This window comes from Penicillium odoratum (assembly GCF_028828045.1).
Source record: "Penicillium odoratum strain IBT 22623 chromosome Unknown utg000006l_segment0_segment0, whole genome shotgun sequence".
Taxonomy (NCBI): domain Eukaryota; kingdom Fungi; phylum Ascomycota; class Eurotiomycetes; order Eurotiales; family Aspergillaceae; genus Penicillium; species Penicillium odoratum.
Window position 1 is genome coordinate 920,777 of NW_026643148.1, and position 23,339 is coordinate 944,115.

Genomic DNA, 23,339 nt, shown 5'->3' on the forward strand with positions numbered 1-23,339 from the left:
GTAAAGTGGAGTACAAAGCTGTAGGGCCATAATAGCCCATTGAAAGTTGCCACAGAGGATCTATCTCCCATTTAGATCCAATTCAATTCACGGTCCTCCATAGCTCGGTGCTATACTAGTTCCCCAGAATCGATCAAGATCGACAAAAACGTCATCGATCCACGGCCGAAGACACGGCACAGATACGGGTATTTTTCGGATTTAGAGGCTAATATGTGGCAATGGCATTGACGAATTGGAGGTTGACAGGGATGTATCTGGTCTGGATGACCGGTGAGTAGTACGAAGCCGGATTAGCTTATCGCAGCCACGGTGATTCTTTTCACCTCCGTATTCTTCTTTGGGTGTTACGTCCCGCGTCTTGTATCTTGCATCTCGCGTCTTTTACTTGTACTTGTACATTTACAGTACTTGCATCCCACTAGGAAATGACAGCTGCAGATCTGACGCACGACGTTTTCGCCATTTAGTTACCCACGGACCGTTCCGCTCAGGACCGAACCTGTCACTGTGCGGAGTTCATTTGCATAGTCGATCTTTCATGAATCTTAATCTGCATAAATCCACTTATTTTATGGCATGATTCTTTTCATACATAGTGTCTATGCTATACATATTCCTAATGTTTAATTCCAGGACAATTATTTGATATGCATGGATATATTCTGAGTAAATATTAATCCCTTCCCATCTTTTACCGGAATTGATCTCCGGTGTCTAGATTACACTCACTAGAATTGCGCCGGCATGCTACCTAACGAGCTAGCTATCGAACTATTGGACTAGGATCCACAGGGCACGGCTGGTCTTTGCTCGAACAAAAACTCTAATTGCATGGGAAAGTGAAGTACACGCTAACTAAGGTCTGATATCATATTGCATGCTTCGAGTGTTGGACACGCTGCACGGACCCTATAGGTTACGGATCTTCGTGTCCATCCTTTAGCTCCTTTTCTTTTGTTGTTTACGTATTTACCGAGATCCACTTGTATATACGGTCGGCTTTTTTCCTTTAATAAGGTATAGCTTTGATGCAGGGGAAGTTCTGTCGGTGTCAATAGTTTAGATGACAGTCTCCGCAATTTGAACGAGCAGTCAAGCCTCACTTTCAATCAGGGCCATTCCGCACCCGTGACACGTATCGATTTTTGGCTTGTCGAGAAAACGGGAACATCCCAACGGCCTTTTCTCAAAATAGGGAGTTCTCTAAATTGAGTTGATTGAAAAATAAATATAAAAGGTTTAGGATCTACACCAGATCCCTATCGCATCGAGGCATGTCCCGCGGTTAAGGATTCACATATAATTGGACGGAAAACAAATACCAGATCCAGCTGAGTATTCATTCGATACGATGCACGATTCGAAATGTCAAAACTTTAAACAGGGGTCGAGTGAGATCTAGCTAAGTCCCGAGCACTTGAGTGGTTAGCCGATCTGTGATAGACAAGGATCTTGCAAAAGCCCCTTTCGAATCTGGAATTATTTTAGATGTCTCCTAGACAATGCTCTTTCTTTGTTTGAATGAATCAGGAAAGTAAGAATTTGTAAAAAATTTGTAAATTTTACACAAATTGTTCTACTACAATCCCCAAATTTGACCATGTAGACGTTGAAAAAACCTGACGTTTTGACCTCCTGTCATATACAACCTTATAATTATTAGGAAGACACGTCAGTTCACCCTAGCATCGGCCTTATGGCGGTGGAACTGCAGCTAATCTGTGGGCTTTTTTCATTCATGCACGTACTTTTGTCTCGGTATTGAGACTCCTGCCTATTTGAGTAAAGGCCATGGGACTGAAACCCACCATCGAGTAGGTGCGTGAATCACACACTTGGTTTTGCTTTTTTCTCTCCCTCATCGCCCTTCTCATCGCCCCCCTCATGAGCTCTGTCAAGACTTTGGTGAACTCCTGACATATCAACTTGCACTGACCCGTCGTTTATCGAAAATATCTACATCCATTTCTAAGTTCGGGGCGATCCCCGTTGCGCCTCCAAGCGCTGGCTGAAGTTTATAAGCCCGTGGACCTAAAATTTATCCACTTGCCTAGGTAGGTTGACAGCATCGTGCTAGCGTTCTTAGTCGTTGCCTTGTGCTGAGGTGCGGTGATAAGCACATCCATTTCATGCTTTACGGACCGCGAGTGCGTCGATGTGGGTATCCGCGACCCGTGAGGACATCCAGTTTCTGAATACATGTAGAGCCAGCGGAACATTCGGCTGTGTGGTGTTTTGTACGTCAGTTGCCAATGCAACCTGATATTTTTACGAGATGCAACTAAGCTCACAGTATGTCAGTAGGAGTGCCTTGTCAAGGCATCGTCGTAGCCTAAGGTCCATGGCTTAAGGCACGATCGCTTAAGATATCCACATATGATAGAACACGATCACGAGAAGCGCCACTTAGCAGACAAAAAGAGCACTATAAGCAAATTTGAGTTTCAGGGGCAGAGATCCAAATTCAGAATCTCCGACGTTCCACGCCATCGAACCATAAGAGCTAAATCTCTGCAGCTGCGGGCCGAATAGAAACGTGCTGATACCTATTTCAGGCCACCAAACAAGTCGATTCATTGAATGAGATTTCTTCCATGTATGTCCTAGTTTATATTAAGTCCTGTTATAGCTCATTACTTTCTTCCCCGGCCTTGCATCACGCCTGTCGTATCTGCGCCTCATGGCGGTCTGGCGACGACATCGTGGATGCTGTCCGATGACATGGAGATGCATTGTTGGCGGATGCCGCGGTGAAGGAAGAATTGTTGAAAGAGGGATCTTAGTGGCTGACACGGTCAGTGATGGTTGTGGTTGGCACATAGTTGACACACAAAGGGTCTAGACTCTTGACGAATACAACACCTGTAAAATATGACGCGGTGCGGCTCATCAATGGAAACTAGGGGAGGTTTGGAATGCCCGGGAGATCGGTGAGAGATTGCAGCGTTGGGAAGATTGCTATAGACTTCAATGGGAATTGAGATACGGGCTCTACGTCTTTGACTCATCCAGACTGAACCTCGCAAGTAATTGTAACAATGCGGGTTCATCCGAGACATTCCAAGCAAGATAAGAGAAGTTGAGCAATGCCCAGGCGAGAAAATGGGGAACGAACGCATTGTGGGAATCAACTCATGAAGGTAATAATTTGGGTTTCATTTGCATAGTCACGCCCCAATCCTGGATTCGTGAACTAGCGGTTCCTGTCCATCGTTTTAGATTCTAAGAGAACCGTTCCCAACCATTTTTTCCGTAACGTCCGCTCCTCAAAAAAGACCAACACCGACGAAAATGGACTTTGCTTAGCGCTTGGCGGCCTTCTCCTGGGACTCCTTGAGGACCTTCTTGACGATCTTCTGCTCCTCAATCAGGAAGGCACGGACAATGCGGTCCTTGACGCAACCAGCGCAACGAGAGCCACCGTAGGCACGGCTGACGTTCTTCTTGGGGCGGGAGATCTGGGCGTACTCGCGGGGGCGGAGAGCGGGGACCTATTTCAGATTGTGTCAGTCGCTTCGATTCCATCGGCGGTGATGGAGAAATTGTGTGAGTCGTTGGCAGTGCGTAGAGAATTCTTTTCGAGGGGGTGCCTTTTCCGTCGGTCCACCCATATCCACCCACAATGCAAAACCGCACAACCGCACAACGACGCACAATCACACATCGCAGGATAAAAAAATCGATTCAGGAGTTACTCACACCGGGGAGCTTGATGCCACAGTCACCGCACTTGGGAGCAGTACCCTTCTTCTTGAGGTGAAGGTACCGGAGCTCGCCACCGGGGGTCTTGATGATGCGCACCTTGTTGGACCGCGTGTTGTACCTATCGGAGGGGAAATCGTCAATAAATCGCTCTAAATCGATGTAGCCAATCCATCCTGTTCATATCCAGTGTCGAATGAAGCGTAGAGAAGGCATTGTGCGTGAGAAGGGATTTTTTTTCATGAACGTACGGGTTCCGGCGGCGCTAGAGTTGAAAAAATCTAGGTCAGTATTTCGGGACCAAAAAAAAAAAGACAAAGACACAGATTCAAGAGAACTCACGTATTGCAGTCTGTTGTTCACCATTTTGACTGTGCTGAACCTCGGTGGTCAAGAAGGCGTTGGTCGTCGTCGGGTTGTTAACAGGTAAAATGTTCAAGTTGAACGGGTTTGTGTGGGTTTCGCTCTAGCGCAGATTTGGCGAGACCACGCTAATCCCAATTAGGACTAGCGCATTATGGAGCCGCCACCGGAAAGTTCCAAGTTCGAAAGGAGCAACTCAGCAAAGTTAGAGAAGTGAGAAACGACCTTTGGTGTTACCCTTCCCCATACTCCTGGTCGGGTCGAATCTCTTTCTACGCGTTTTTGAGCAATCTTTCTTTTCGTTTTTGTATTCATCGAACCTTTGACCCTTACCTGTCGATGATCTCCGACGTGATTTGACGCGACTCTTGACCCCAACTTACTTATCAGGGAGGGTGGAAACTCCCCCCATCAACATCCACAATCATGGCATCATTGCCTCCTCCCCCTCCTCCAGGATGGGCTGCAGCACCTCCATCATTGCCGATGGCACCGCCGCCGCCTGGATACCAGCCACCTGCCGACCCCAATGTCGCAAAGTTTGCGCAAAAAAAGCATGAATGGCTGCGAACACAACGTAGTCGCTTTGGTGAGAAGCGCAAAGGAGGATTCGTGGAGACTCAAAAGGCCGATATGCCTCCGGAGCATCTGCGAAAAATCGTGAAGGATATTGGCGACGTGTCACAGAGAAAATATACCAATGAAAAGCGAAGCTATCTCGGCGCGTTGAAGTTCATGCCCCACGCGGTTATGAAGCTGTTGGAGAATATGCCGATGCCTTGGGAGTCTGCGAGAGAAGTTAAGGTTCTTTACCACGTCAACGGTTGTTTGACTTTGGTTAATGAGATCCCGCGGGTTATTGAGCCGGTGTTCCACGCCCAGTGGGCTACCATGTGGATGTGTATGCGTCGTGAGAAGAGTGATCGTCGACACTTCAAGCGTATGCGCTTCCCTCCATTCGACGACGAGGAGCCGCCTCTGTCATGGTCCGAGAACATTGAGGATGTCGAGCCTCTGGAGCCAATCCAAATGGAGCTCGACGAAGAGGAAGATGCAGCAGTCTACGAATGGTTTTACGATCACCGACCCCTCCTAGATACCCCCCATGTCAACGGTCCGAGCTATAAGAAATGGAATCTGTCATTGCCGCAGATGGCGACTCTTCACCGCTTGAGTCACCAGCTTCTCAGTGATGTGGTGGATCAAAACTACCACCACATGTTCGACCTCAACAGCTTCTTCACTGCCAAGGCCCTCAATGTCGCCATTCCCGGTGGTCCCCGCTTCGAGCCTTTGTACAAAGATATCGACCCCAATGACGAGGACTTCAGCGAATTCAACGCTATCGATCGAATCATTTTCCGCGCCCCGATCCGAACTGAGTACCGGGTCACCTTCCCCTTCTTGTATAACACCCTCCCGCGGAGTGTCAAGGTCGCCTGGTATTCTCACCCCCAGGTGGTCTACGTTCGCACTGAGGACCCTAACCTTCCCGCTTTCTACTTCGACCCTGTCATTAATCCCATTTCTTCCCGCTCGGTCGCCCCGAAGAACATCACCGTCAGCCACGAGGATGAGCTTTTCGGCGATAACAACGAAGATGATTTTGAACTTCCCGGAGAGGTCGAGCCCTTCTTTGAGGATGAGGAGCTCTACACCCCAGAGACCGCATCTGCCATCGCTTTATGGTGGGCCCCGCATCCCTTTGATAAGCGTTCCGGAAAGATGGTGCGTGCTCAGGATGTGCCGCTTGTGAAGCAGTGGTACTTGGAACACTGCCCTCAAGGCCAGCCCGTCAAGGTCCGCGTCTCTTATCAAAAGCTGCTTAAGACCTATGTGCTCAACGAGTTGCACAAGAAGACTCCCAAAGCCCAGAGCAAGCAGAACCTTTTGAAGACTCTGAAAACCACCAAGTTCTTCCAGCAGACCACTATCGACTGGGTCGAGGCTGGTTTGCAGGTCTGCCGTCAGGGTTTCAACATGCTCAACTTGTTGATTCACCGCAAGAACTTGACCTACCTGCACTTGGATTACAACTTTAACTTGAAGCCTGTGAAGACCTTGACAACCAAGGAGCGCAAGAAGTCTCGTTTCGGAAACGCTTTCCACTTGATGAGAGAAATCCTCCGTTTGACAAAACTGATTGTTGATGCCCAAGTCCAGTACCGTCTGGGTAACATTGATGCCTTCCAGCTTGCTGATGGTATTCTCTATGCATTCAACCACGTTGGTCAATTGACTGGCATGTACCGGTACAAGTACAAACTGATGCACCAGATCCGTTCTTGCAAGGACTTGAAGCATCTCATCTACTACCGTTTTAACTCTGGTCCTGTCGGCAAGGGACCTGGTTGTGGTTTCTGGGCTCCGGCTTGGCGAGTCTGGCTGTTTTTCATGCGCGGTATTATTCCCCTCCTTGAGAGATGGCTTGGAAACTTGCTGTCCCGTCAATTCGAGGGCCGTCACAGCAAGGGTGTCGCCAAGACTGTTACCAAGCAGCGTGTGGAATCTCACTTCGATCTGGAGCTGCGTGCCTCTGTTATGGCCGATCTTATGGATATGATGCCCGAGGGTATCAAGCAGAACAAGGTCAATGTCGTTCTGCAGCATTTGTCTGAAGCCTGGCGATGCTGGAAGAGTAACATTCCTTGGAAGGTCCCGGGCTTGCCCGCTCCTATCGAGAACATCATTCTCCGATATGTGAAGAGCAAGGCTGACTGGTGGATTTCTGTCGCTCACTACAACCGTGAACGAATTCGTCGGGGTGCTACTGTCGATAAGACCGTGGCCAAGAAGAACCTGGGTCGTCTCACTCGTCTCTGGCTCAAGTCCGAGCAAGAAAGACAGCACAACTACTTGAAGGATGGTCCTTACGTCTCGTCCGAGGAAGCAGTGGCTATCTACACAACTATGGTCCACTGGTTGGAGTCACGCAAGTTTTCGCCGATTCCTTTCCCCAGTGTGTCATATAAGCACGACACCAAGATTCTCATTCTGGCCCTTGAGCGCCTTCGCGAATCATACTCTGTGAAGGGCAGACTTAACCAGAGTCAGCGTGAGGAACTTGCCCTGATCGAGCAAGCTTACGACTCCCCCGGTACCACCTTGGCCAGAATCAAGCGTTTCCTTTTGACCCAGCGAGCCTTTAAGGAGGTTGGCATTGACATGAATGATAATTACAACAACATCAACCCCGTTTACGACATCGAGCCCATTGAGAAGATCACCGATGCCTACTTGGACCAGTACTTGTGGTACCAAGCAGAGCAGCGTCACTTGTTCCCCGCTTGGATCAAGCCTTCTGATTCCGAGGTGCCGCCTCTTTTGACCTATAAGTGGACCCAGGGTATCAACAACCTGTCCAATGTTTGGGAGACTGCCGATGGCGAGACCAACGTCATGATTGAGACTGATCTGGCAAAGGTCTACGAGAAGATGGATCTTACCTTGTTGAACCGTATGCTTCGTCTGATCATGGATCACAACTTGGCGGACTACATCACCTCCAAAAACAATGTCCAGCTCAGCTACAAGGATATGAACCACACCAATAGCTATGGTTTGATCCGTGGTCTTCAGTTCTCAGGCTTTGTGTTCCAGTACTACGGTATGATGATTGATCTGCTGCTTCTTGGTCTGCAGAGAGCCAGCGAAATGGCTGGTCCTCCCGCCAGCCCCAATGACTTCCTGCAGTTCCGCGACCGGGCCACTGAGACCAGACACCCCATCCGTCTCTACACTCGTTACGTTGATAAGATCTGGGTCTTCTTCCGTTTCAAGGCAGACGAGTCACGGGATCTCATTCAACGTTTCCTGACTGAGAACCCCGATCCTAACTTTGAGAATGTCATTGGTTACAAGAATAAAAAGTGCTGGCCGCGTGACTGCCGAATGCGTTTGATGCGTCACGATGTCAACCTTGGACGTGCTGTATTCTGGGATCTGAAGAATCGTCTTCCCCGGTCCATCACCACCATCGAGTGGGATGACACTTTTGCCAGCGTGTACAGCAAGGACAACCCTAACCTGCTCTTCTCCATGAGCGGATTTGAGGTCCGGATCCTTCCCAAGATTCGCAACCAAAATGAGGAGTTCTCGGTCAAAGATAGTGTTTGGTCTCTCGTGGACAACTCTACCAAGGAGCGCACAGCACACGCTTTCCTCCAGGTCACAGAGGAAGACATTCAGAAGTTCAACAACCGCATTCGACAGATTCTGATGTCTTCTGGATCTACCACCTTCACCAAGATCGCTAACAAGTGGAACACGGCTCTTATTGCCCTCTTCACCTATTACCGTGAGGCTGCCGTGTCGACTGTCAACCTTCTCGACACCATTGTCAAGTGTGAGACCAAGATCCAAACCCGTGTCAAGATTGGTTTGAACTCGAAGATGCCGTCTCGTTTCCCGCCGGCTGTGTTCTACACACCCAAGGAACTTGGTGGTCTCGGTATGATTTCAGGATCTCACATTCTCATCCCCACCAGTGATAAGCGTTGGTCCAAGCAGACCGACACAGGCATCACCCACTTCCGAGCGGGTATGTCGCATGACGAGGAGACGCTCATTCCTAACATCTTCCGTTACATCATCCCTTGGGAAGCTGAGTTCATTGATTCTCAACGTGTGTGGATGGAGTACTCTCAGAAGCGTATGGAGGCGCAACAACAAAACCGTCGTCTTACCCTGGAGGATCTCGAAGACAGCTGGGACCGTGGTCTTCCGCGTATCAACACCCTCTTCCAGAAGGATCGCAGCACTCTGAGCTTCGATAAGGGTTTCCGTCTTCGTGCTGAGTTCAAGCAGTATCAGCTTATGAAGAGCAACCCATTCTGGTGGACCAGCCAAAGACACGATGGTAAACTTTGGAATTTGAACGCCTACCGAACCGATGTCATCCAAGCTTTGGGTGGTGTGGAGACCATTTTGGAACACACTTTGTTCAAGGCAACCGCTTTCCCATCTTGGGAGGGTCTGTTTTGGGAAAGAGCGTCTGGTTTCGAAGAGTCTATGAAGTTCAAGAAGCTCACGAATGCTCAGCGTTCCGGTCTCAACCAGATTCCTAACCGTCGGTTTACCCTCTGGTGGTCTCCAACTATCAACCGTGCCAACGTGTATGTCGGTTTCCAGGTCCAGCTGGATCTGACTGGTATCTTCTTGCACGGCAAGATCCCGACCCTGAAGATTTCCTTGATTCAGATCTTCCGTGCCCACTTGTGGCAGAAGATTCACGAGTCCGTGGTTATGGACTTGTGTCAAGTGTTTGACCAAGAACTGGAGCAACTTGGTATCGAGGCTGTGCAGAAGGAAACGATTCACCCTCGTAAGTCGTACAAGATGAACAGTTCTTGTGCCGATATTCTTCTTTTCGCCACCAACAAATGGAATGTCACTCGGCCCTCTGTGCTGTTTGACACCAAGGATGTTTATGAGCCCACGACAACCAACAAGTTCTGGCTTGATGTGCAGCTGAGATACGGTGACTACGACTCTCACGATATCGAACGTTACACTCGTGCCAAATACCTTGATTACACCGGCGACAGCATGAGTATCTACCCATCCGCGACTGGTCTCATGGTTGGTATCGATCTTGCCTACAACCTCTACTCTGCCTTTGGTTCATACTTCCCCGGTCTGAAGACTTTGATTCAACAAGCCATGGCCAAGATTATGAAGGCCAACCCTGCTTTGTATGTCCTGCGGGAGCGTATTCGCAAGGGTCTGCAGCTGTACGCCTCCGAGAGCAACCAGGAATTCCTGAATTCCCAGAACTACTCGGAGCTTTTTAGCCCCCAAATTCAGCTCTTCATTGATGATACTAATGTCTACCGTGTTACGATTCACAAGACCTTCGAGGGTAACTTGACTACGAAGCCCATCAACGGTGCCATCTTCATCTTCAACCCCCGGACGGGACAGCTGTTCTTAAAGATCATTCATACTAGTGTCTGGGCCGGTCAGAAGCGTTTGGGTCAATTGGCCAAGTGGAAGACTGCCGAAGAAGTTGCGGCTCTCATTCGGTCTCTGCCCGTGGAAGAGCAACCGAAGCAGCTTATTGTCACTCGCAAGGGTCTGCTCGATCCTCTCGAGGTCCACTTGCTTGACTTCCCCAACATTTCCATCCGTGCCTCTGAGCTTCAGCTACCTTTCCAGGCAGCCATGAAGGTTGAGAAGCTCGCAGATATGATCCTCCGTGCCACTGAACCTCAGATGGTTCTCTTCAACCTGTACGATGAATGGCTGAAGTCCATCTCCCCGTACACTGCCTTCTCTCGATTGATCCTCATTTTGCGTGCCCTCCACGTCAATATTGACAAGGCCAAGATCATCCTTCGACCGGATAAGACCGTGATCACTCAAGAGCATCACATCTGGCCGTCCCTCTCCGATGAGGACTGGATCAAGGTCGAAGTGCAGCTGCGCGATCTGATCCTGAACGATTACGGCAAGAAGAACAACGTGAATGTGCAGAGTCTGACCAGTAGTGAGGTGCGAGATATCATTCTGGGTATGGAGATCAGTGCACCGTCCTTGCAGCGACAGCAAGCAGCCGAGATTGAGAAGCAACAGGAGGAGGCAAAGCAACTCACCGCTGTGACCACCAAGACTCAGAATGCTCGGGGTGAGGACATCATTGTCACCACCACATCTCAGTATGAGCAGCAGTCCTTTGCCTCGAAGACGGAGTGGCGCACTCGTGCCATTGCGACATCCAACCTTCGAACCAGATCAAACAACATTTATGTCTCGTCCGATGACATCCGTGATGAGGGATTCACCTACATCATGCCGAAGAACATCCTCAAACGATTCATTACCATTGCGGATCTTCGGGTCCAGGTCACGGGCTACATCTACGGTACCTCGCCGGCAGACAATGATCAGGTTAAGGAGGTCCGAACTATTGTCATGGTTCCTCAGGTTGGAAACACTCGGGATGTTCAATTGCCGCACGAATTGCCTCAGCATGACTATCTCAACGGCCTGGAGCCGCTGGGCATCATCCACACAGTGTCTGGCAACGAACCACCTTACATGTCTGCGGCAGATGTCACACAACATGCTCGTCTCATGAATGCCCATTCTTCATGGGACAAACGGACTGTGACCATGACCGTTTCGTTTACTCCTGGATCAGTATCGCTTGCTGCTTGGGGACTCACCCCCCAGGGCTATAAATGGGGTGCTGAGAACAAGGACATGACCTCGGATCAACCGCAAGGCTTTTCCACTGACATGGGTACCAAGTGTCAGCTGTTGCTCAGTGACCGGGTGCGCGGCTACTTCTTGGTGCCCGAAGACAACCTGTGGAACTATAGTTTCATGGGAAGCTCCTTTGGCAGTGTCGAGAAGCGACCTATCTATGTCAAGATCGACACCCCGTTGCGATTCTATGATGACCAGCATCGTCCTTTGCATTTCCAAAACTTTGCCGAGTTGGAGGATATCTGGGTTGATCGTTCCGATAACTTTGAGTAAGGGATTTTATTGGTGGGCGTTAAGAAAAAGCCATGACCCCTTTGTTTTTGTGTCATTCTGGGGCGTCTGTATTCCTATGTATGTATCTTTTTTTTTAAAGTAGCTTGCTTGTATTATGACAATCTTAATTCCATGTATTGATTGGATTAAATCTTACCTTGACACGGAGTTGATTGAAATGGATTTTCCAACGCACAGATCGTCTATGATCACGGGGGATTTCCCGCTTTTTGTCAAAGAAGGTTCCTTTTCCCTCCGGTAAATTGCCCTGTAACGCACTTACGAAGGTCATCAGGCCATGCATGCACCATTACGGCCCAGTCACCGACAAATTCCAATCGTTTATATGTGATGACGTCGAAACCGGGGTCGGTTTGGTATCCAACAACCTAGCTGCACACCGTGCACATCAAAATATTGAAATCGCTGAAAACCAACATAGGCTGATATCCCGTGGATATGCATGAGACAATGAATGCAAGCATATTAGAGGTCAACTCTCCTGCAACTAAACAAGCCAAGCAACCCACTCGGATCCTCTCAGCTCCTGCCCCTCTCACCCGCTCTATTTGCTATCGAGAAAACTATGCGATTCGATGAGCGGGGTTTGTGGTAAGTAGATGGTCCGACTTGCATGAAGCCAGATTCACAATTATCAGCTCGTATGAAATGCCGATCATCATGAGAATTGATACACTGTCTCCCTTCACAAGAACCACCCTGTGCCAAAAAGAAAAGTCGAGAGAGCCTGACTCAATATAGCAATGTCAGATTCATTGACACAACCCGTATCGGCACAAACAGTCATTCATCTCAGTGCCCTTCTGTATCATGGCGCTTTCAGACTGGCTTCAAAGCAAATCGTACCCCTGGCTGGAAGTAATTCGTTTCAAGTCAACACAATCCCGACCAACAGCATCCATTCTGCTCTCATCCCGACACGATGTGGGGTTATTGATTGGAAGTTTGGCCCATGGAATAATACCCCCATGTTTGATTGTCCCCATGCTTTTTTCCCACTAATCTACCAAGGCTGACGGGGGCGTTCTTCGGCTCTTGCCGGATTTCGATACTCCGACTCTCGCCTTCCGCATATTCGCCATGCAGTTATGCTCCTTCCTTTGAGATTCTCGAGGCAACGGTGATCCCTCCTTATATTGCGATCAACTAGGAGTCCTTAGGGGATAGGAGAATAACATATGGATTTGTGATTCAGAAAGCGCGCGCTTTAGATCTCTTGTCGCTTGAAGCTTAAACCATCTATTGAACTGCATGTTGTTCGTTTTTCTTCCGTCTCTGACTTCAAGCCCAACGAAAGAAACTCCTGAACGCAATCAGATGAGGGGCTACCGGCACACAGACTCACTATTCTTTCCCTTGCCCATCTGGGCAGGTGGCTGCAAACCTTCGAATCAAGCTGACGAGACGGGGGTTCGGTGAAAGACATAAACAAGCCCGTCGCCGCGGTTGATTTTTTTGATTTTCTTCCTGCATGTCCTCAAACTTGCTTTTTGCCTCCTGGTAGACTACCAAGTGTGCTCTCTTCACTGGGTCTTAGGTCATTGTAGCTGTTTGATACTTTGACATTGAGAAACTTCGCCACCCTCAAGTGCTTCCAATCAAAGTCACGGCTTCTTTTCTTACTGGTGCAGATTGGAGTTTGTTTCCGCTTGCGACAAGGACGTGTCCCTGTATATTTGACGTGTTAAGGGCCAGCGGGACTTCCGATTCCTCCCTTTGACCACTGCTGGAAACGACAAACGTGCGCTATTCCGGTTCGACTTCTTTTGGATAACTCAGCCACCCAAGCCGGGTTCTTTCTGGCATCGTTGATGCCTGTCCGCGAAATTGGCGGACTCATATCGAGGATTCGCTGTCTCCTATTCTCACACAGATAAGCCCAACGGCCATGATTTGATGACTTATGATGAGATGCACTCGCAGCCGCGGGAAAGGATACTAAGCGGAGTCCCCTACCACTCGGAAGATGCCACATCCCACTTTGGCACACATCTGCAGACAGTACTGCCTTTACCAGAGCCCCAGAACAATGGGTATCACGAGGCGCATTCGGCTTATGCCCCAGGTCATCAACTGCTCCACCCGCCACCACATAACTACGATATATTTCCCTCTGAGAGCAGGAAACGCGCTCGCTCAGAAAGTGACGGAGATCACTATCATCGCAACATGCCTCCTCCACAGCCTATCCACCTGATGCCTCTGGATGGCTCCGCTTCGGTACCCGAGTCTGACATGATGTTCCCCCTTAGCGATCATTCCTCCCATGCGTCGTCGAACCATGGCTATGCTTCCCCGATGCCCCTTTCTCTTCCCCTGCCGGTTCCACAGCGGCACCACCATCATCAGCTCCCGTCTCGAGCACGAAATTCGTCTTTGGGCATGCAGAATGGACCCCCGAGTGTGGTTGGTCAGCCTGGGATGCCTCCTCCAGCTCCGAGGCCCAAGGAACCCAAGCTCAAGTTCACCCCTAGGGAGGACTCACTTCTGGTTGAATTAAAGGAGGAGAAGAACCTGACTTGGAAACAAGTTGCAGACTTTTTCCCTGGGCGGACGAGTGGAACCTTGCAGGTTCGTTACTGCACGAAGTTGAAGGCGAAGGATGTGGTTTGGACTGATGAATTAGTTCGTACTTGCTTGTATCTGGGTGGGTATTCACATGCTAATTCATGGATAGGTAGAGCGGCTTCAGCTAGCCATGAAGGCCTATGAGTTTGACCGATGGAGGATTATCTCAAACAAGGTCGGTTCTGGGTATACCCCGGCGGCATGTAAAGAACGGGCCAAGCTATTTCCCCCTATGCCGAAGGAAGATGATGATGATGATGATGAATGATCTATTTCCAGGCTCTAGAGCTGCTCGTGTGTATTTATTATGTAGAGCTTTCATATACCCTAGCGATTTATCATCTGAACTATGAATGAAACTGATTCTTAACCTGCATTCAATGTTAGTTTGTTGACTTGGCGTTGGTCATAGAATTATGTATCCCGATATGAACCTTATTCACATATATTAACTTACCTCAGGCTGTATTGATCGCGCTTATGCGTTCAACAATGTATCATAATGACATAAACAGGTTAGTTAACTATATCACATCAACTGTTATGTCACAATGTTATCCCAATGTATAGCCCTAAGCCCTAGAGTTACCCAAAGCGGTCAATCAATTCTGCACCTTTGGTCTCTAATTTATAACGTATAACATCAACCAATCAAAGTCGCGCCCAATGGCTTGCTAATCTGGCCAATCAGAAGCCCAACGGGCCGTAGCGGACTCAAACTCGCTCCAACCTCAGACCTCCAAACTCTCCCCATCCTCAAATTCCCACCACCCATCCCACCTCTCGGACAATGTTCCTCCAGCGTACCGCCACCGCCCTTGCGCGGCGCTCGCCCGCCCGCGCTATTACCCTCGCTCAGCGCCCATTCTCTTCGTCCATCGTCCGCAGTACGTGACTCCTTCCCCCCCGGTGGCCTGATGCAAGCTCGCCAACCCGACCTCGATCAATTCGCCAACCCGACCGCAATTGGCCTCCAACATACCTGTTCAGCCCAATATTGATCGATTCGACGTGTTATGAATATGAATACCAGCTAACGCGGCTTTGTTTCCAGACAACGACAAGAAGTGGGCCGTTAAGGACGAGGGCAAGATCCTTTCCTTCGACGGTCAGTACCCCCCTCTCGCTATATCCGACGCGCGACCAGAAAACTCTATACGGCTCTTGAATGCGGGGATCTGGAATCCTTTGTTTGGATGTTTCTCTGCGCAATTGGGCTCCGGGAGATATCGGGAACATGGATTGTGGACCCCTCCGCATTCAAACATCAGCTCGGTCTGTACAATAAGGTGGAGGAAACTGACTCGTGTTTTCGACTACAGAGATCAAGGACGAGAGTGACTTGCTTCCTCCCGGTGCCAAGCCCGGTACCATCCCTACCGACTTCGTCCAGGCTACCGGTCTTGAGCGTCTCGAGCTCATCGGAAAGATGCAGGGCATCGACATCTTCGACATGCGTCCCCTCGACGCTTCCCGCAAGGGTATGTGCCATTCAAGGAGACGATACGCACAGCAATCGAGATCCCGCGCTGTGCATATGCATATTACGCTCGGAACTAATTGATGGCATAGGAACGATCGACAACCCCATCATGGTCAACGGTGCCGGTGATGAGCAGTACGCTGGTTGCACTGGTTACCCCGTCGACTCCCACCAGGTTAACTGGCTTACCGTATGAGGCCTCGCTGAAACAACAAGTACTAGTACTAACTACTCCCAGGTCTCCCGTGAGCGCCCCATTGAGCGCTGCAACGAGTGCGGTAACGTTGTTAAGCTGAACTACATTGGACCCGAGGAGGACCACTCCCGTATGTGCTATCCCAACGATAGACTGGGCTTGATTCTAACTGTTAATAGACGACGACCACGGCCACGGCCACCACCACCCCCCTCACGTTGAGCCTAAGACTTTTGCCGACTACGTCAAGCCCGAGTACTGGTACCGGTAAATTCGCAGCTCTATGAACCCTTAGATACAGCTGTGAACGGTCTTTTGTAGCATGCAAGTCTTATATTCGTGTCTCTGTTTCTGGCTTCGTGGCTCGCGCATGTTTTGTAGAATAGTTCTCTAGTGGATGAAAATGAGATGGTCCGTGGAGATGTGTGACTAATTTCTAACTCTTATTCATCTTCCGATTGGACTTAGAGATAAATGACTAGATTCAAATGATTGAAGTTGAAAGAGGCAATGCTTTTGTCAATCTATACAAGAGAAGTGTTGAAGCTAATATAAACATCAAGACGAGAAGTTGATCTCAAGTCCATAAACAATACCCAGAATCAGCGGCCCACAAAGCGCAGCTCCAGGTATCTCAGCGGAGGATAAACGAGCAAAGCCCAAGTGAATCCAACATAATTACCCATCTATAATGAAATATTAGCATCATCCCAGACTCTGGCATTGAATAGAAAGGAAAGAACTCACATCAGCACCATAATCACCTACAAGCTTAGCAATCGGCCCAATATACCAAACCTCAGCCATACACAAAACAGCTCCAACCCACCCAACGACAAAGGCAGCGAACGCCGCAAAGCCAATAGGAAGCTTCTTCGGATCATTCCACGCAGCCCAGTTATACCCACTCCGGAAGCGGAAGATAAGGAACTCCTCCAAAATGACAGCAAACCAAATAGCAACCCAGTACCCCATCAACGACAGGAAATTGGTGAAGATCTCAGAAAGATAACTGCGTCCCGCAAGCGCACAGACAGTGTAAATGATAACACCAACAGCATTCCAGATAACGCGAGGAACGCGCTCAGCATAACGGCCCAGGATCTGGAAATCCACACTCGAGGAGTATGTTGGCGGGACAGTGTTGGCGATTAGGCCGAGGGCTACGATGACGGAGCAGAATTTGCCGAAGCCGTGGAGGGGCCCGAAGGCTTCGACGATTAAGGCGCCTTGGCCGTTGTTGTAGGCTGTCGCGTACTCCGGGTGGGCGGTTATGCCGGAGCCGAGGCCTATTCCTGAGATGAGGGCAAAGGTGAAGGAGAGGACGATTCCTGCTAGGGTTAGGGTGAAGATTTTGAGGCTGGAGGTGTGTTCCGGGTAGTAGACGAAAAAGTCGGCTGATAGGGGGGAGTAGGTGATTGCTGCGCTAAGGCAGATGGAAAAGAATGATAGCCTTGGGTTGTTTTGTTAGATTCATTTATTTTCATTCACTGGTTGGGATGTATGTGGCTTACCTGTTACCGGCTACTGTTCGAGCGTTGCCGGTGGAGACGGTTGACAAGTCGAACTTGGCTGATGAGACGCCGAAGAGAATGCAGAAAACGATGAGTTGTGGAAGGAAAGCATATCTGGAGATTTGTTAGTGGGAGGCTTAACATGTGAGAATGCATGACTGACCGTTCATAGTAGTGGAAGACTTGGATGCCAAAGGTTGCCACAACCCAGCTGATAATCGCAATGATGACAATACCGACAGCAACGGACATGCCATTCGGCGTAAGAGCAGACAAGATCTGTCCTCCGACAACACAGTCAATCAAGCAGTACCCGATCATCTGGATCAAATTCAAGAGAACAATAATTTTGCTAGGCCACCATCCCATGGAGTATCGACCGAATGCCTAGACAAGGTTAGTCGCACATCACATCGCATCATCTATCAGAGACAAGCATACCATTGTCCGAATGCCCGAAACAGGTCCCCAAGTCGCCATCCACGCAGCAACAACAGCACCAACGAAAGACCCAAAAACAGCACAAAGCGACGAGTCCAAGAAGCTAAGCCCATAGACCGCAGGCCCCAGCATTCCAAGCGTAATATTATTGGCGGCCAGATTGATCGAAACCCACAGCAAGAAAGCCTGCAAGTATTCCATCCACGACAGTCGCTTCATGCGATCCTGTGGCGGGACACGCTCAATTCCGCGCGCTTCCAGATGATAGTCGATGAGCTGCTGCTCAAAGGCTCTCAGGAGGGATCCCAAGCGCGAGCCGACGGGGTTCGTCTGACTGGATGTATCGACGGGGAAGGGCGCATCGTGGACATTTTTGTTAGCGGGAAGTTGGGTATCGTCTTTCTCGGAGCGCACCTCTATGGTGGCGAATTCGTTTTCGGGAGTCATGGTACTGTGTGAGTGTTAGTTTTGTCGTAGAGAAGGAAGTGTGCGCATCAGTTCTTTCGCTGGAGTTATCCAGATCAAGTTCAACCGTATAATCTCAGAACGACTATGCGCCGAACACCGGTCTGCATGCAGGTGGATGACCACTGTACCTGATCAGGCAAACCAGACTACTCGTTCATGATATCCGGGTCCGTGGGAGAGGTGGGGAGGTATACTGGGGCATTTATGGGAATGTGGAGGTGGAGGCGGAGGCGTTAAGTAGTATTACCCATATGAGTCACTATGAAGCAAAGTTAGTTGGAAGCGGGTCAATTGATAAGAAATAATTACCTGTAAGGTAAAATTCAAGAATTTCCTGAGTTGAATAGAAATTCGAGACTCGAGACTCGAAACTCGAAACTTGCATATGCACAAAAGCAGCAAGTAACACAAGGCGGGGAAAAAGAAAAACGGGAATTATCCTTCTCCGCCCGCCGATCGCTTATGAACCTTGGATGTGATGATTTGACAAATTTGATAGTTTAAGTTGTATTTGATCAAATTTGATCATAGATCTGCCTTGTAATATCCAAGATGGAAAAGCCACCCTTAAGCCCACTGGTAAACGCCCCAAACATGGAAATTCATGGACATTCAAAAGAAGAAAGAGAACTCGGCCAGAATCACCAACTCCATGCCTGTATCAAATGGTGGCCATTTGGTGACTTGCATCGCTATGGAATTGCATAATCCAGGAATGCCAAACTCAGATGCGTGAAAAGAAAAAAAAAGGAATTAAGAAGAAGATTCATCATTCATCAGTAGGTCGTCATCAAATGGAAAGTCGGCTCAAAGATTCTTGAAGTGTTCTTTGGCGTACTGTTCACAGGCCTATAAATATGGTCAGTTGAGATTGGGCCTAGCATAATGAATCGGAACGAACCTTAGCGGGCTTTCCCACTTTCTGGCCAATGACCTTCCACTTGTTTGCCTCGTATTCTTTGATCGCATCGCGGAGTTTCATTGACTGATAGGTTAGCTGAGAAAGAATAAAGACAAGATCGCGTCTTGCATACCTCGTCTTCGGCAAATTCGGCATAATGCATATCCTATTCTTATGAGTATAAGAAAAATAGTGGAGCGCAATTGACATACCTTGTACCAGTGTTTCTTGACGCTCCCCTCAGTCCGAGTAGGGAATGTCTGTGATCAGGTCGATTAGAAGCCAAAGTCTGGTTTGCGACGAACAACATTTCCCACCTTGGCAATTTCACTCCAGCTTCGACCAGCATCGCGCATCGTCTTCAAACGTTGCTCCTCCTCGGCGGTCCACGGGGTGTTGGTGCGACCCTTCTTCTTCGGGGCCGGCTCAGGCGCTGGGAGGGGTACAGAATCCTCGATCCCGCCCGGGTTCATCTGACCAGTCATCATGGCGGACGAGCTTGCGATCGGAGAGGGTGGGCGTTTGCGGGAAGATGTCTGTTGGGGGATGGGCGCAGTCGGGATAGGAATGCCTTCAAATGTGGGAACCCGGTGAAAAGGATGAATCTGTTGTTGGGCGAGAAGATGTGAAGGAGCGCTCGTTGTCGCCGACGTCTTGATTCGCTTGGACGTAGGAGGGGAACTAGAGAAGGTGAGAGGTCAGTCGCGACACAAGTCAGCAAAAGAAACAGAAACAACTCCAAAGTCAAAGCAACAACGCGAACGATCCAAAGTCTCCCACCCGCGTAAACGGAGATCATAGACGAGGGACTTACGACATGGTGAAGGGCACACGATCTCAATCACAAGCCCACTCATCTGTACAAGCAACAAAGCGGCATCCGGGGGTTAGCAGAACTGCTACAGGCGCGCCATGGTCAACTTCTAGGAAAGTGAAAGTGGGCTCTGTTACACTAAAGACGATGACACAGGCGCATCCTAGGCAGAACCAGATCGGGACAAGAAGGGAACCGGGAGGGAAGGAAAGGAACCCTAAGCGATATGCTTAGGGAGGGAGATAGGTTGTGGAGAGAGGGGGATGGGGTGGTGGGTGGGGGGTGTGAGAGGAGTTTCAGAGTCGCGACAAAGGGGAAGCTCACAGATCAAAGTCGCATGGTCGAAGAGTTGATTCGGGAACCTCGAATTCTTCCGAATATGGGGAGAACATGAGGCTGGAAGTGTGGGGGGTGAGAAGAGTAAAGAGGAAATGAATATGTGTATTGGGAAAGAAAGTTACAAGGAGGAGGAGGAAGTGAGAAGGAGAAAGTGAGCGGGGATGGAGTCACCTCAGTCACTGATGCTCATCAGTCAACAACTTCCACTTTTTGGTACCTTTTTTGATTTTGGTCTAATCTTTTTGTTTATTTTTGTATATTTGTTTTAATTTTGATATTTGTTTTTCATTTTTAATCTTTTTCATCTCTTTTTGATCATTTAATATGGTTTTATCATGGGATTTGAATTGGCATTGGGGTTTCATGGAGAACCGTTGAGGGGAAAGCACTAAGACCAGGAGCCCAGGACCACTACTCCACTACTTCAGTACTCTAGTCTCTATCTGTCTCTGTCTATGTCTTCATCTCTTCCTCTTTATACATAGTCCAAACATCCGGTGCATTCCTTTAGAACCGATTCCCTGGGGACCCTGTCACAAATAGCTCGTGCTGCTCTCCAATTCGATCAAAGTCTCTGCAAAGGGAAATCGACACGTCCCGGCCTCTCCCATGAGACATTTGGGCCGAAGAGACCTGCGAGTGGTCTATTCTAAAATCCGGTGACCCGAACGCTTCACACCCGTGCGAGGATGACATGCCCTGACTTAAGACTCCTAGAGCGACGGCCCCGAGTTTTCTTAGCTTGATTTCGATCCCACAAATAAGATAAATCTCGTTCAGCTCATTCTCCGCTGAACCCGATCATTACTGTTTACCGGCCTAGTTCAAGCCACAAGAGGGTTATATGCAGCCACCGTCATCGTTGTTCTTTCCCCTCTTTTCCTAATACTGACTTGCTTCCCACCAGATAATGCATTAGTCCCCGGGAGTGTTGATGCTTGCGTAAGCCTGTATACATAGCAAAGAACAAGGTTAGAATATGTCAGTCCTTAACAGTTCCTATTTCTAGGGCACACATAGTCCCGTACGCAATGCCCGATCCTCTGTAGTGGCTGGCAGCATGCAATGCAATTCACCCTCTGTACCAATCAACCGCCCGCATCCCTGGAGCCCATGCTGCAGGCATCGGGAATGGTGTCCAGGATCCTGCATCTGCTCGAAACAATGTGGCTTGCCCTTTGCATAAAGGGAGCTCTGGGTGATGACGCCACCGGGATGGATTCTCCCCCACGGGCTATATGGTCCTTTCAACAAAGGTCATCTTATCAATCAATTCTGATATAGCCGGGTTGGCGTCGTCGAGGTGTAAATAGGACAATTTAGAAGCATTTGATAGGTCATCGGCTTTGCGATCCACTGATTGGATGGATTGGGTTAATTTTGGCTCCGTCGTGTGACATTTCCTTTCTACGGATTTGACGGATATTGAGACTGCTCCATTCAGATGCGATAAATTGATATCCAAGTAGCACTAAAGAGGCAGGTACGTAAGCATTTTAATACACTGACTTCCAGTAAAACTTCAATTGAACCCAATACATGCACCTTGAATCAACCTCAATTGAACCCAATACATGCACGTCAATCTCTCGTCATGCACCGCCGGTCATGTTCAAGTGGCCTTTTGCGATACATCCCACTAATATTCTGGATTGGCAATATCATAGTCCCTGTATAATGCAGTTGTTATCTGTTTTTTTAGATGCAAAGTTCTCAAGTATGATTATCCAGTCGTTACTATATTCGAGAGGCTTGATTTTACGTCTCATGTCGATTCTTCTCCCTGCTATGTATAAGCCTTAGTATCACTATTGGATCAGAATATGGCTCTTTCTTTGCAAGTCTGCCTGTACTCAATATCGATCTAGTAGTTGGTCATCTCATGTTGTTTGCTACCTTCGATAACCTTGAGATGCTGGCAGCAAATCAAGTTCTGTTTTACGCCAGAGAATTATCGAGATGGTGGATCAGCTGACCTATATGGCTTTTCATTGAAGTTGTTTGCTCCTTTCAAGAAAGGGCAAAATCAATATCTGATCCTTCGTTCCATGTATCACTTTTTTATCTCCATCTATATGTCCGTCTCCACACGTACCATCCCACGCTTGCCCGACATGGCACTTCCAGATATGAAAGACTACTGCTTCAATAGTGCTGTCGACAGTACTATTGTGAAGCTTTTGAAGAGAAATCAAAGAGGAGGTCAAAGAGGAAAATCTTGAAGAAATCCCTGCCTCCATATAAGGCACCCCCCATTCCTCTAATATCTCGCTTCCGGCCGCGAAGTTATACTATTTATTCCGGGAAATCAAAAAAAATCAGAGAAGAGATCATAGAAGTAACCAAGAGGCTATCAAAGAGGCTACCACGGAAAATGGCAAAGTTTCTAATGGCGTAGGTAATTACTCTATCCAAGAAGATATGCGATGCTAAATACAATCATACTTCCACTACAATATTAGTCGACGGTGACCTCTATACACCTCCTCACCCAGTCAATCAAATCTGCAGTAGCGTACATAACGCTAATGATGATGATATTACTAATTTTCTTAGGGGTCATGGATCTGCTGTTTCTCTTTCGCAGAGTTATTGGGTCAAAGACAACTCTCAGTCACTACTCCTGCAATGTGATGCCCGAAAACACCTAAGCCAACGATTTTTTGCTTGCAAGCTTAAATAAAAACCCAAAATATTCCACAAAAATTCCACCAAAGATGTAGAATTTCAGTGCCCGCTTGATTTCTGGCTTGAGAGAAAAGACTATCGCTACGGCATTGTCATTGTGGGTGCATCACAGAACCACAGAGTTTCGCCCCTACAATATCTCCCAGCCCAACGTAAGCTTGACCGGAAGAGAAACAGAGAACAAATGCTTAACCAGATTCGGCTAGGCGTGTCTAGAAAAAATTATCTCCGAAATCCTCAGGACCGATAATAAAACCACTACTATCGAGCTGCAGCACATCTAAAGCTTGAAAGCTTGGAACCTACGAGTTAGCTCACGGTGTCGGTATCTTAAAGAAGATGAGGCCGCCATGAAG

At 48.6% G+C, this 23,339-nt stretch overlaps 5 protein-coding genes across 5 annotated transcripts; 2 read left to right on the forward strand and 3 right to left on the reverse strand.

Annotated features, from left to right (window-relative positions):
* Window positions 1-3,305: 3,305 nt before the first annotated feature.
* Window positions 3,306-4,071, reverse strand: N7520_008790 (60S ribosomal protein eL34; the record flags this gene model as incomplete). Its single annotated transcript, XM_057142724.1, has 4 exons — window positions 3,306-3,494; window positions 3,703-3,826; window positions 3,957-3,970; window positions 4,048-4,071. The coding sequence occupies 4 exons, from the start codon at window positions 4,069-4,071 to the stop codon at window positions 3,306-3,308; spliced, it is 351 nt and encodes a 116-aa protein (XP_056992012.1).
* Window positions 4,072-4,494: 423 nt separating this feature from the next.
* prp8 (U4/U6-U5 snRNP complex subunit PRP8) lies at window positions 4,495-11,550 on the forward strand (the record flags this gene model as incomplete). Its single annotated transcript, XM_057142725.1, has 1 exon — window positions 4,495-11,550. The coding sequence occupies one exon, from the start codon at window positions 4,495-4,497 to the stop codon at window positions 11,548-11,550; it is 7,056 nt and encodes a 2,351-aa protein (XP_056992013.1).
* A 1,917-nt stretch (window positions 11,551-13,467) lies between these two features.
* N7520_008792 (uncharacterized protein) lies at window positions 13,468-16,089 on the forward strand (the record flags this gene model as incomplete). Its single annotated transcript, XM_057142726.1, has 8 exons — window positions 13,468-14,196; window positions 14,249-14,314; window positions 14,942-15,026; window positions 15,194-15,247; window positions 15,462-15,620; window positions 15,712-15,812; window positions 15,861-15,948; window positions 15,998-16,089. 8 exons carry the CDS (start codon window positions 13,468-13,470, stop codon window positions 16,087-16,089), a joined length of 1,374 nt encoding a protein of 457 aa, XP_056992014.1.
* A 331-nt stretch (window positions 16,090-16,420) lies between these two features.
* N7520_008793 (purine-cytosine permease family protein) lies at window positions 16,421-18,220 on the reverse strand (the record flags this gene model as incomplete). Its single annotated transcript, XM_057142727.1, has 5 exons — window positions 16,421-16,504; window positions 16,566-17,271; window positions 17,333-17,446; window positions 17,496-17,719; window positions 17,774-18,220. The coding sequence occupies 5 exons, from the start codon at window positions 18,218-18,220 to the stop codon at window positions 16,421-16,423; spliced, it is 1,575 nt and encodes a 524-aa protein (XP_056992015.1).
* An 828-nt stretch (window positions 18,221-19,048) lies between these two features.
* On the reverse strand, window positions 19,049-19,961 carry N7520_008794 (SANT/Myb-like DNA-binding domain-containing protein; the record flags this gene model as incomplete). Its single annotated transcript, XM_057142728.1, has 6 exons — window positions 19,049-19,090; window positions 19,143-19,226; window positions 19,276-19,308; window positions 19,355-19,402; window positions 19,460-19,823; window positions 19,957-19,961. The coding sequence occupies 6 exons, from the start codon at window positions 19,959-19,961 to the stop codon at window positions 19,049-19,051; spliced, it is 576 nt and encodes a 191-aa protein (XP_056992016.1).
* Between the last annotated feature and the right edge of the window lie 3,378 nt (window positions 19,962-23,339).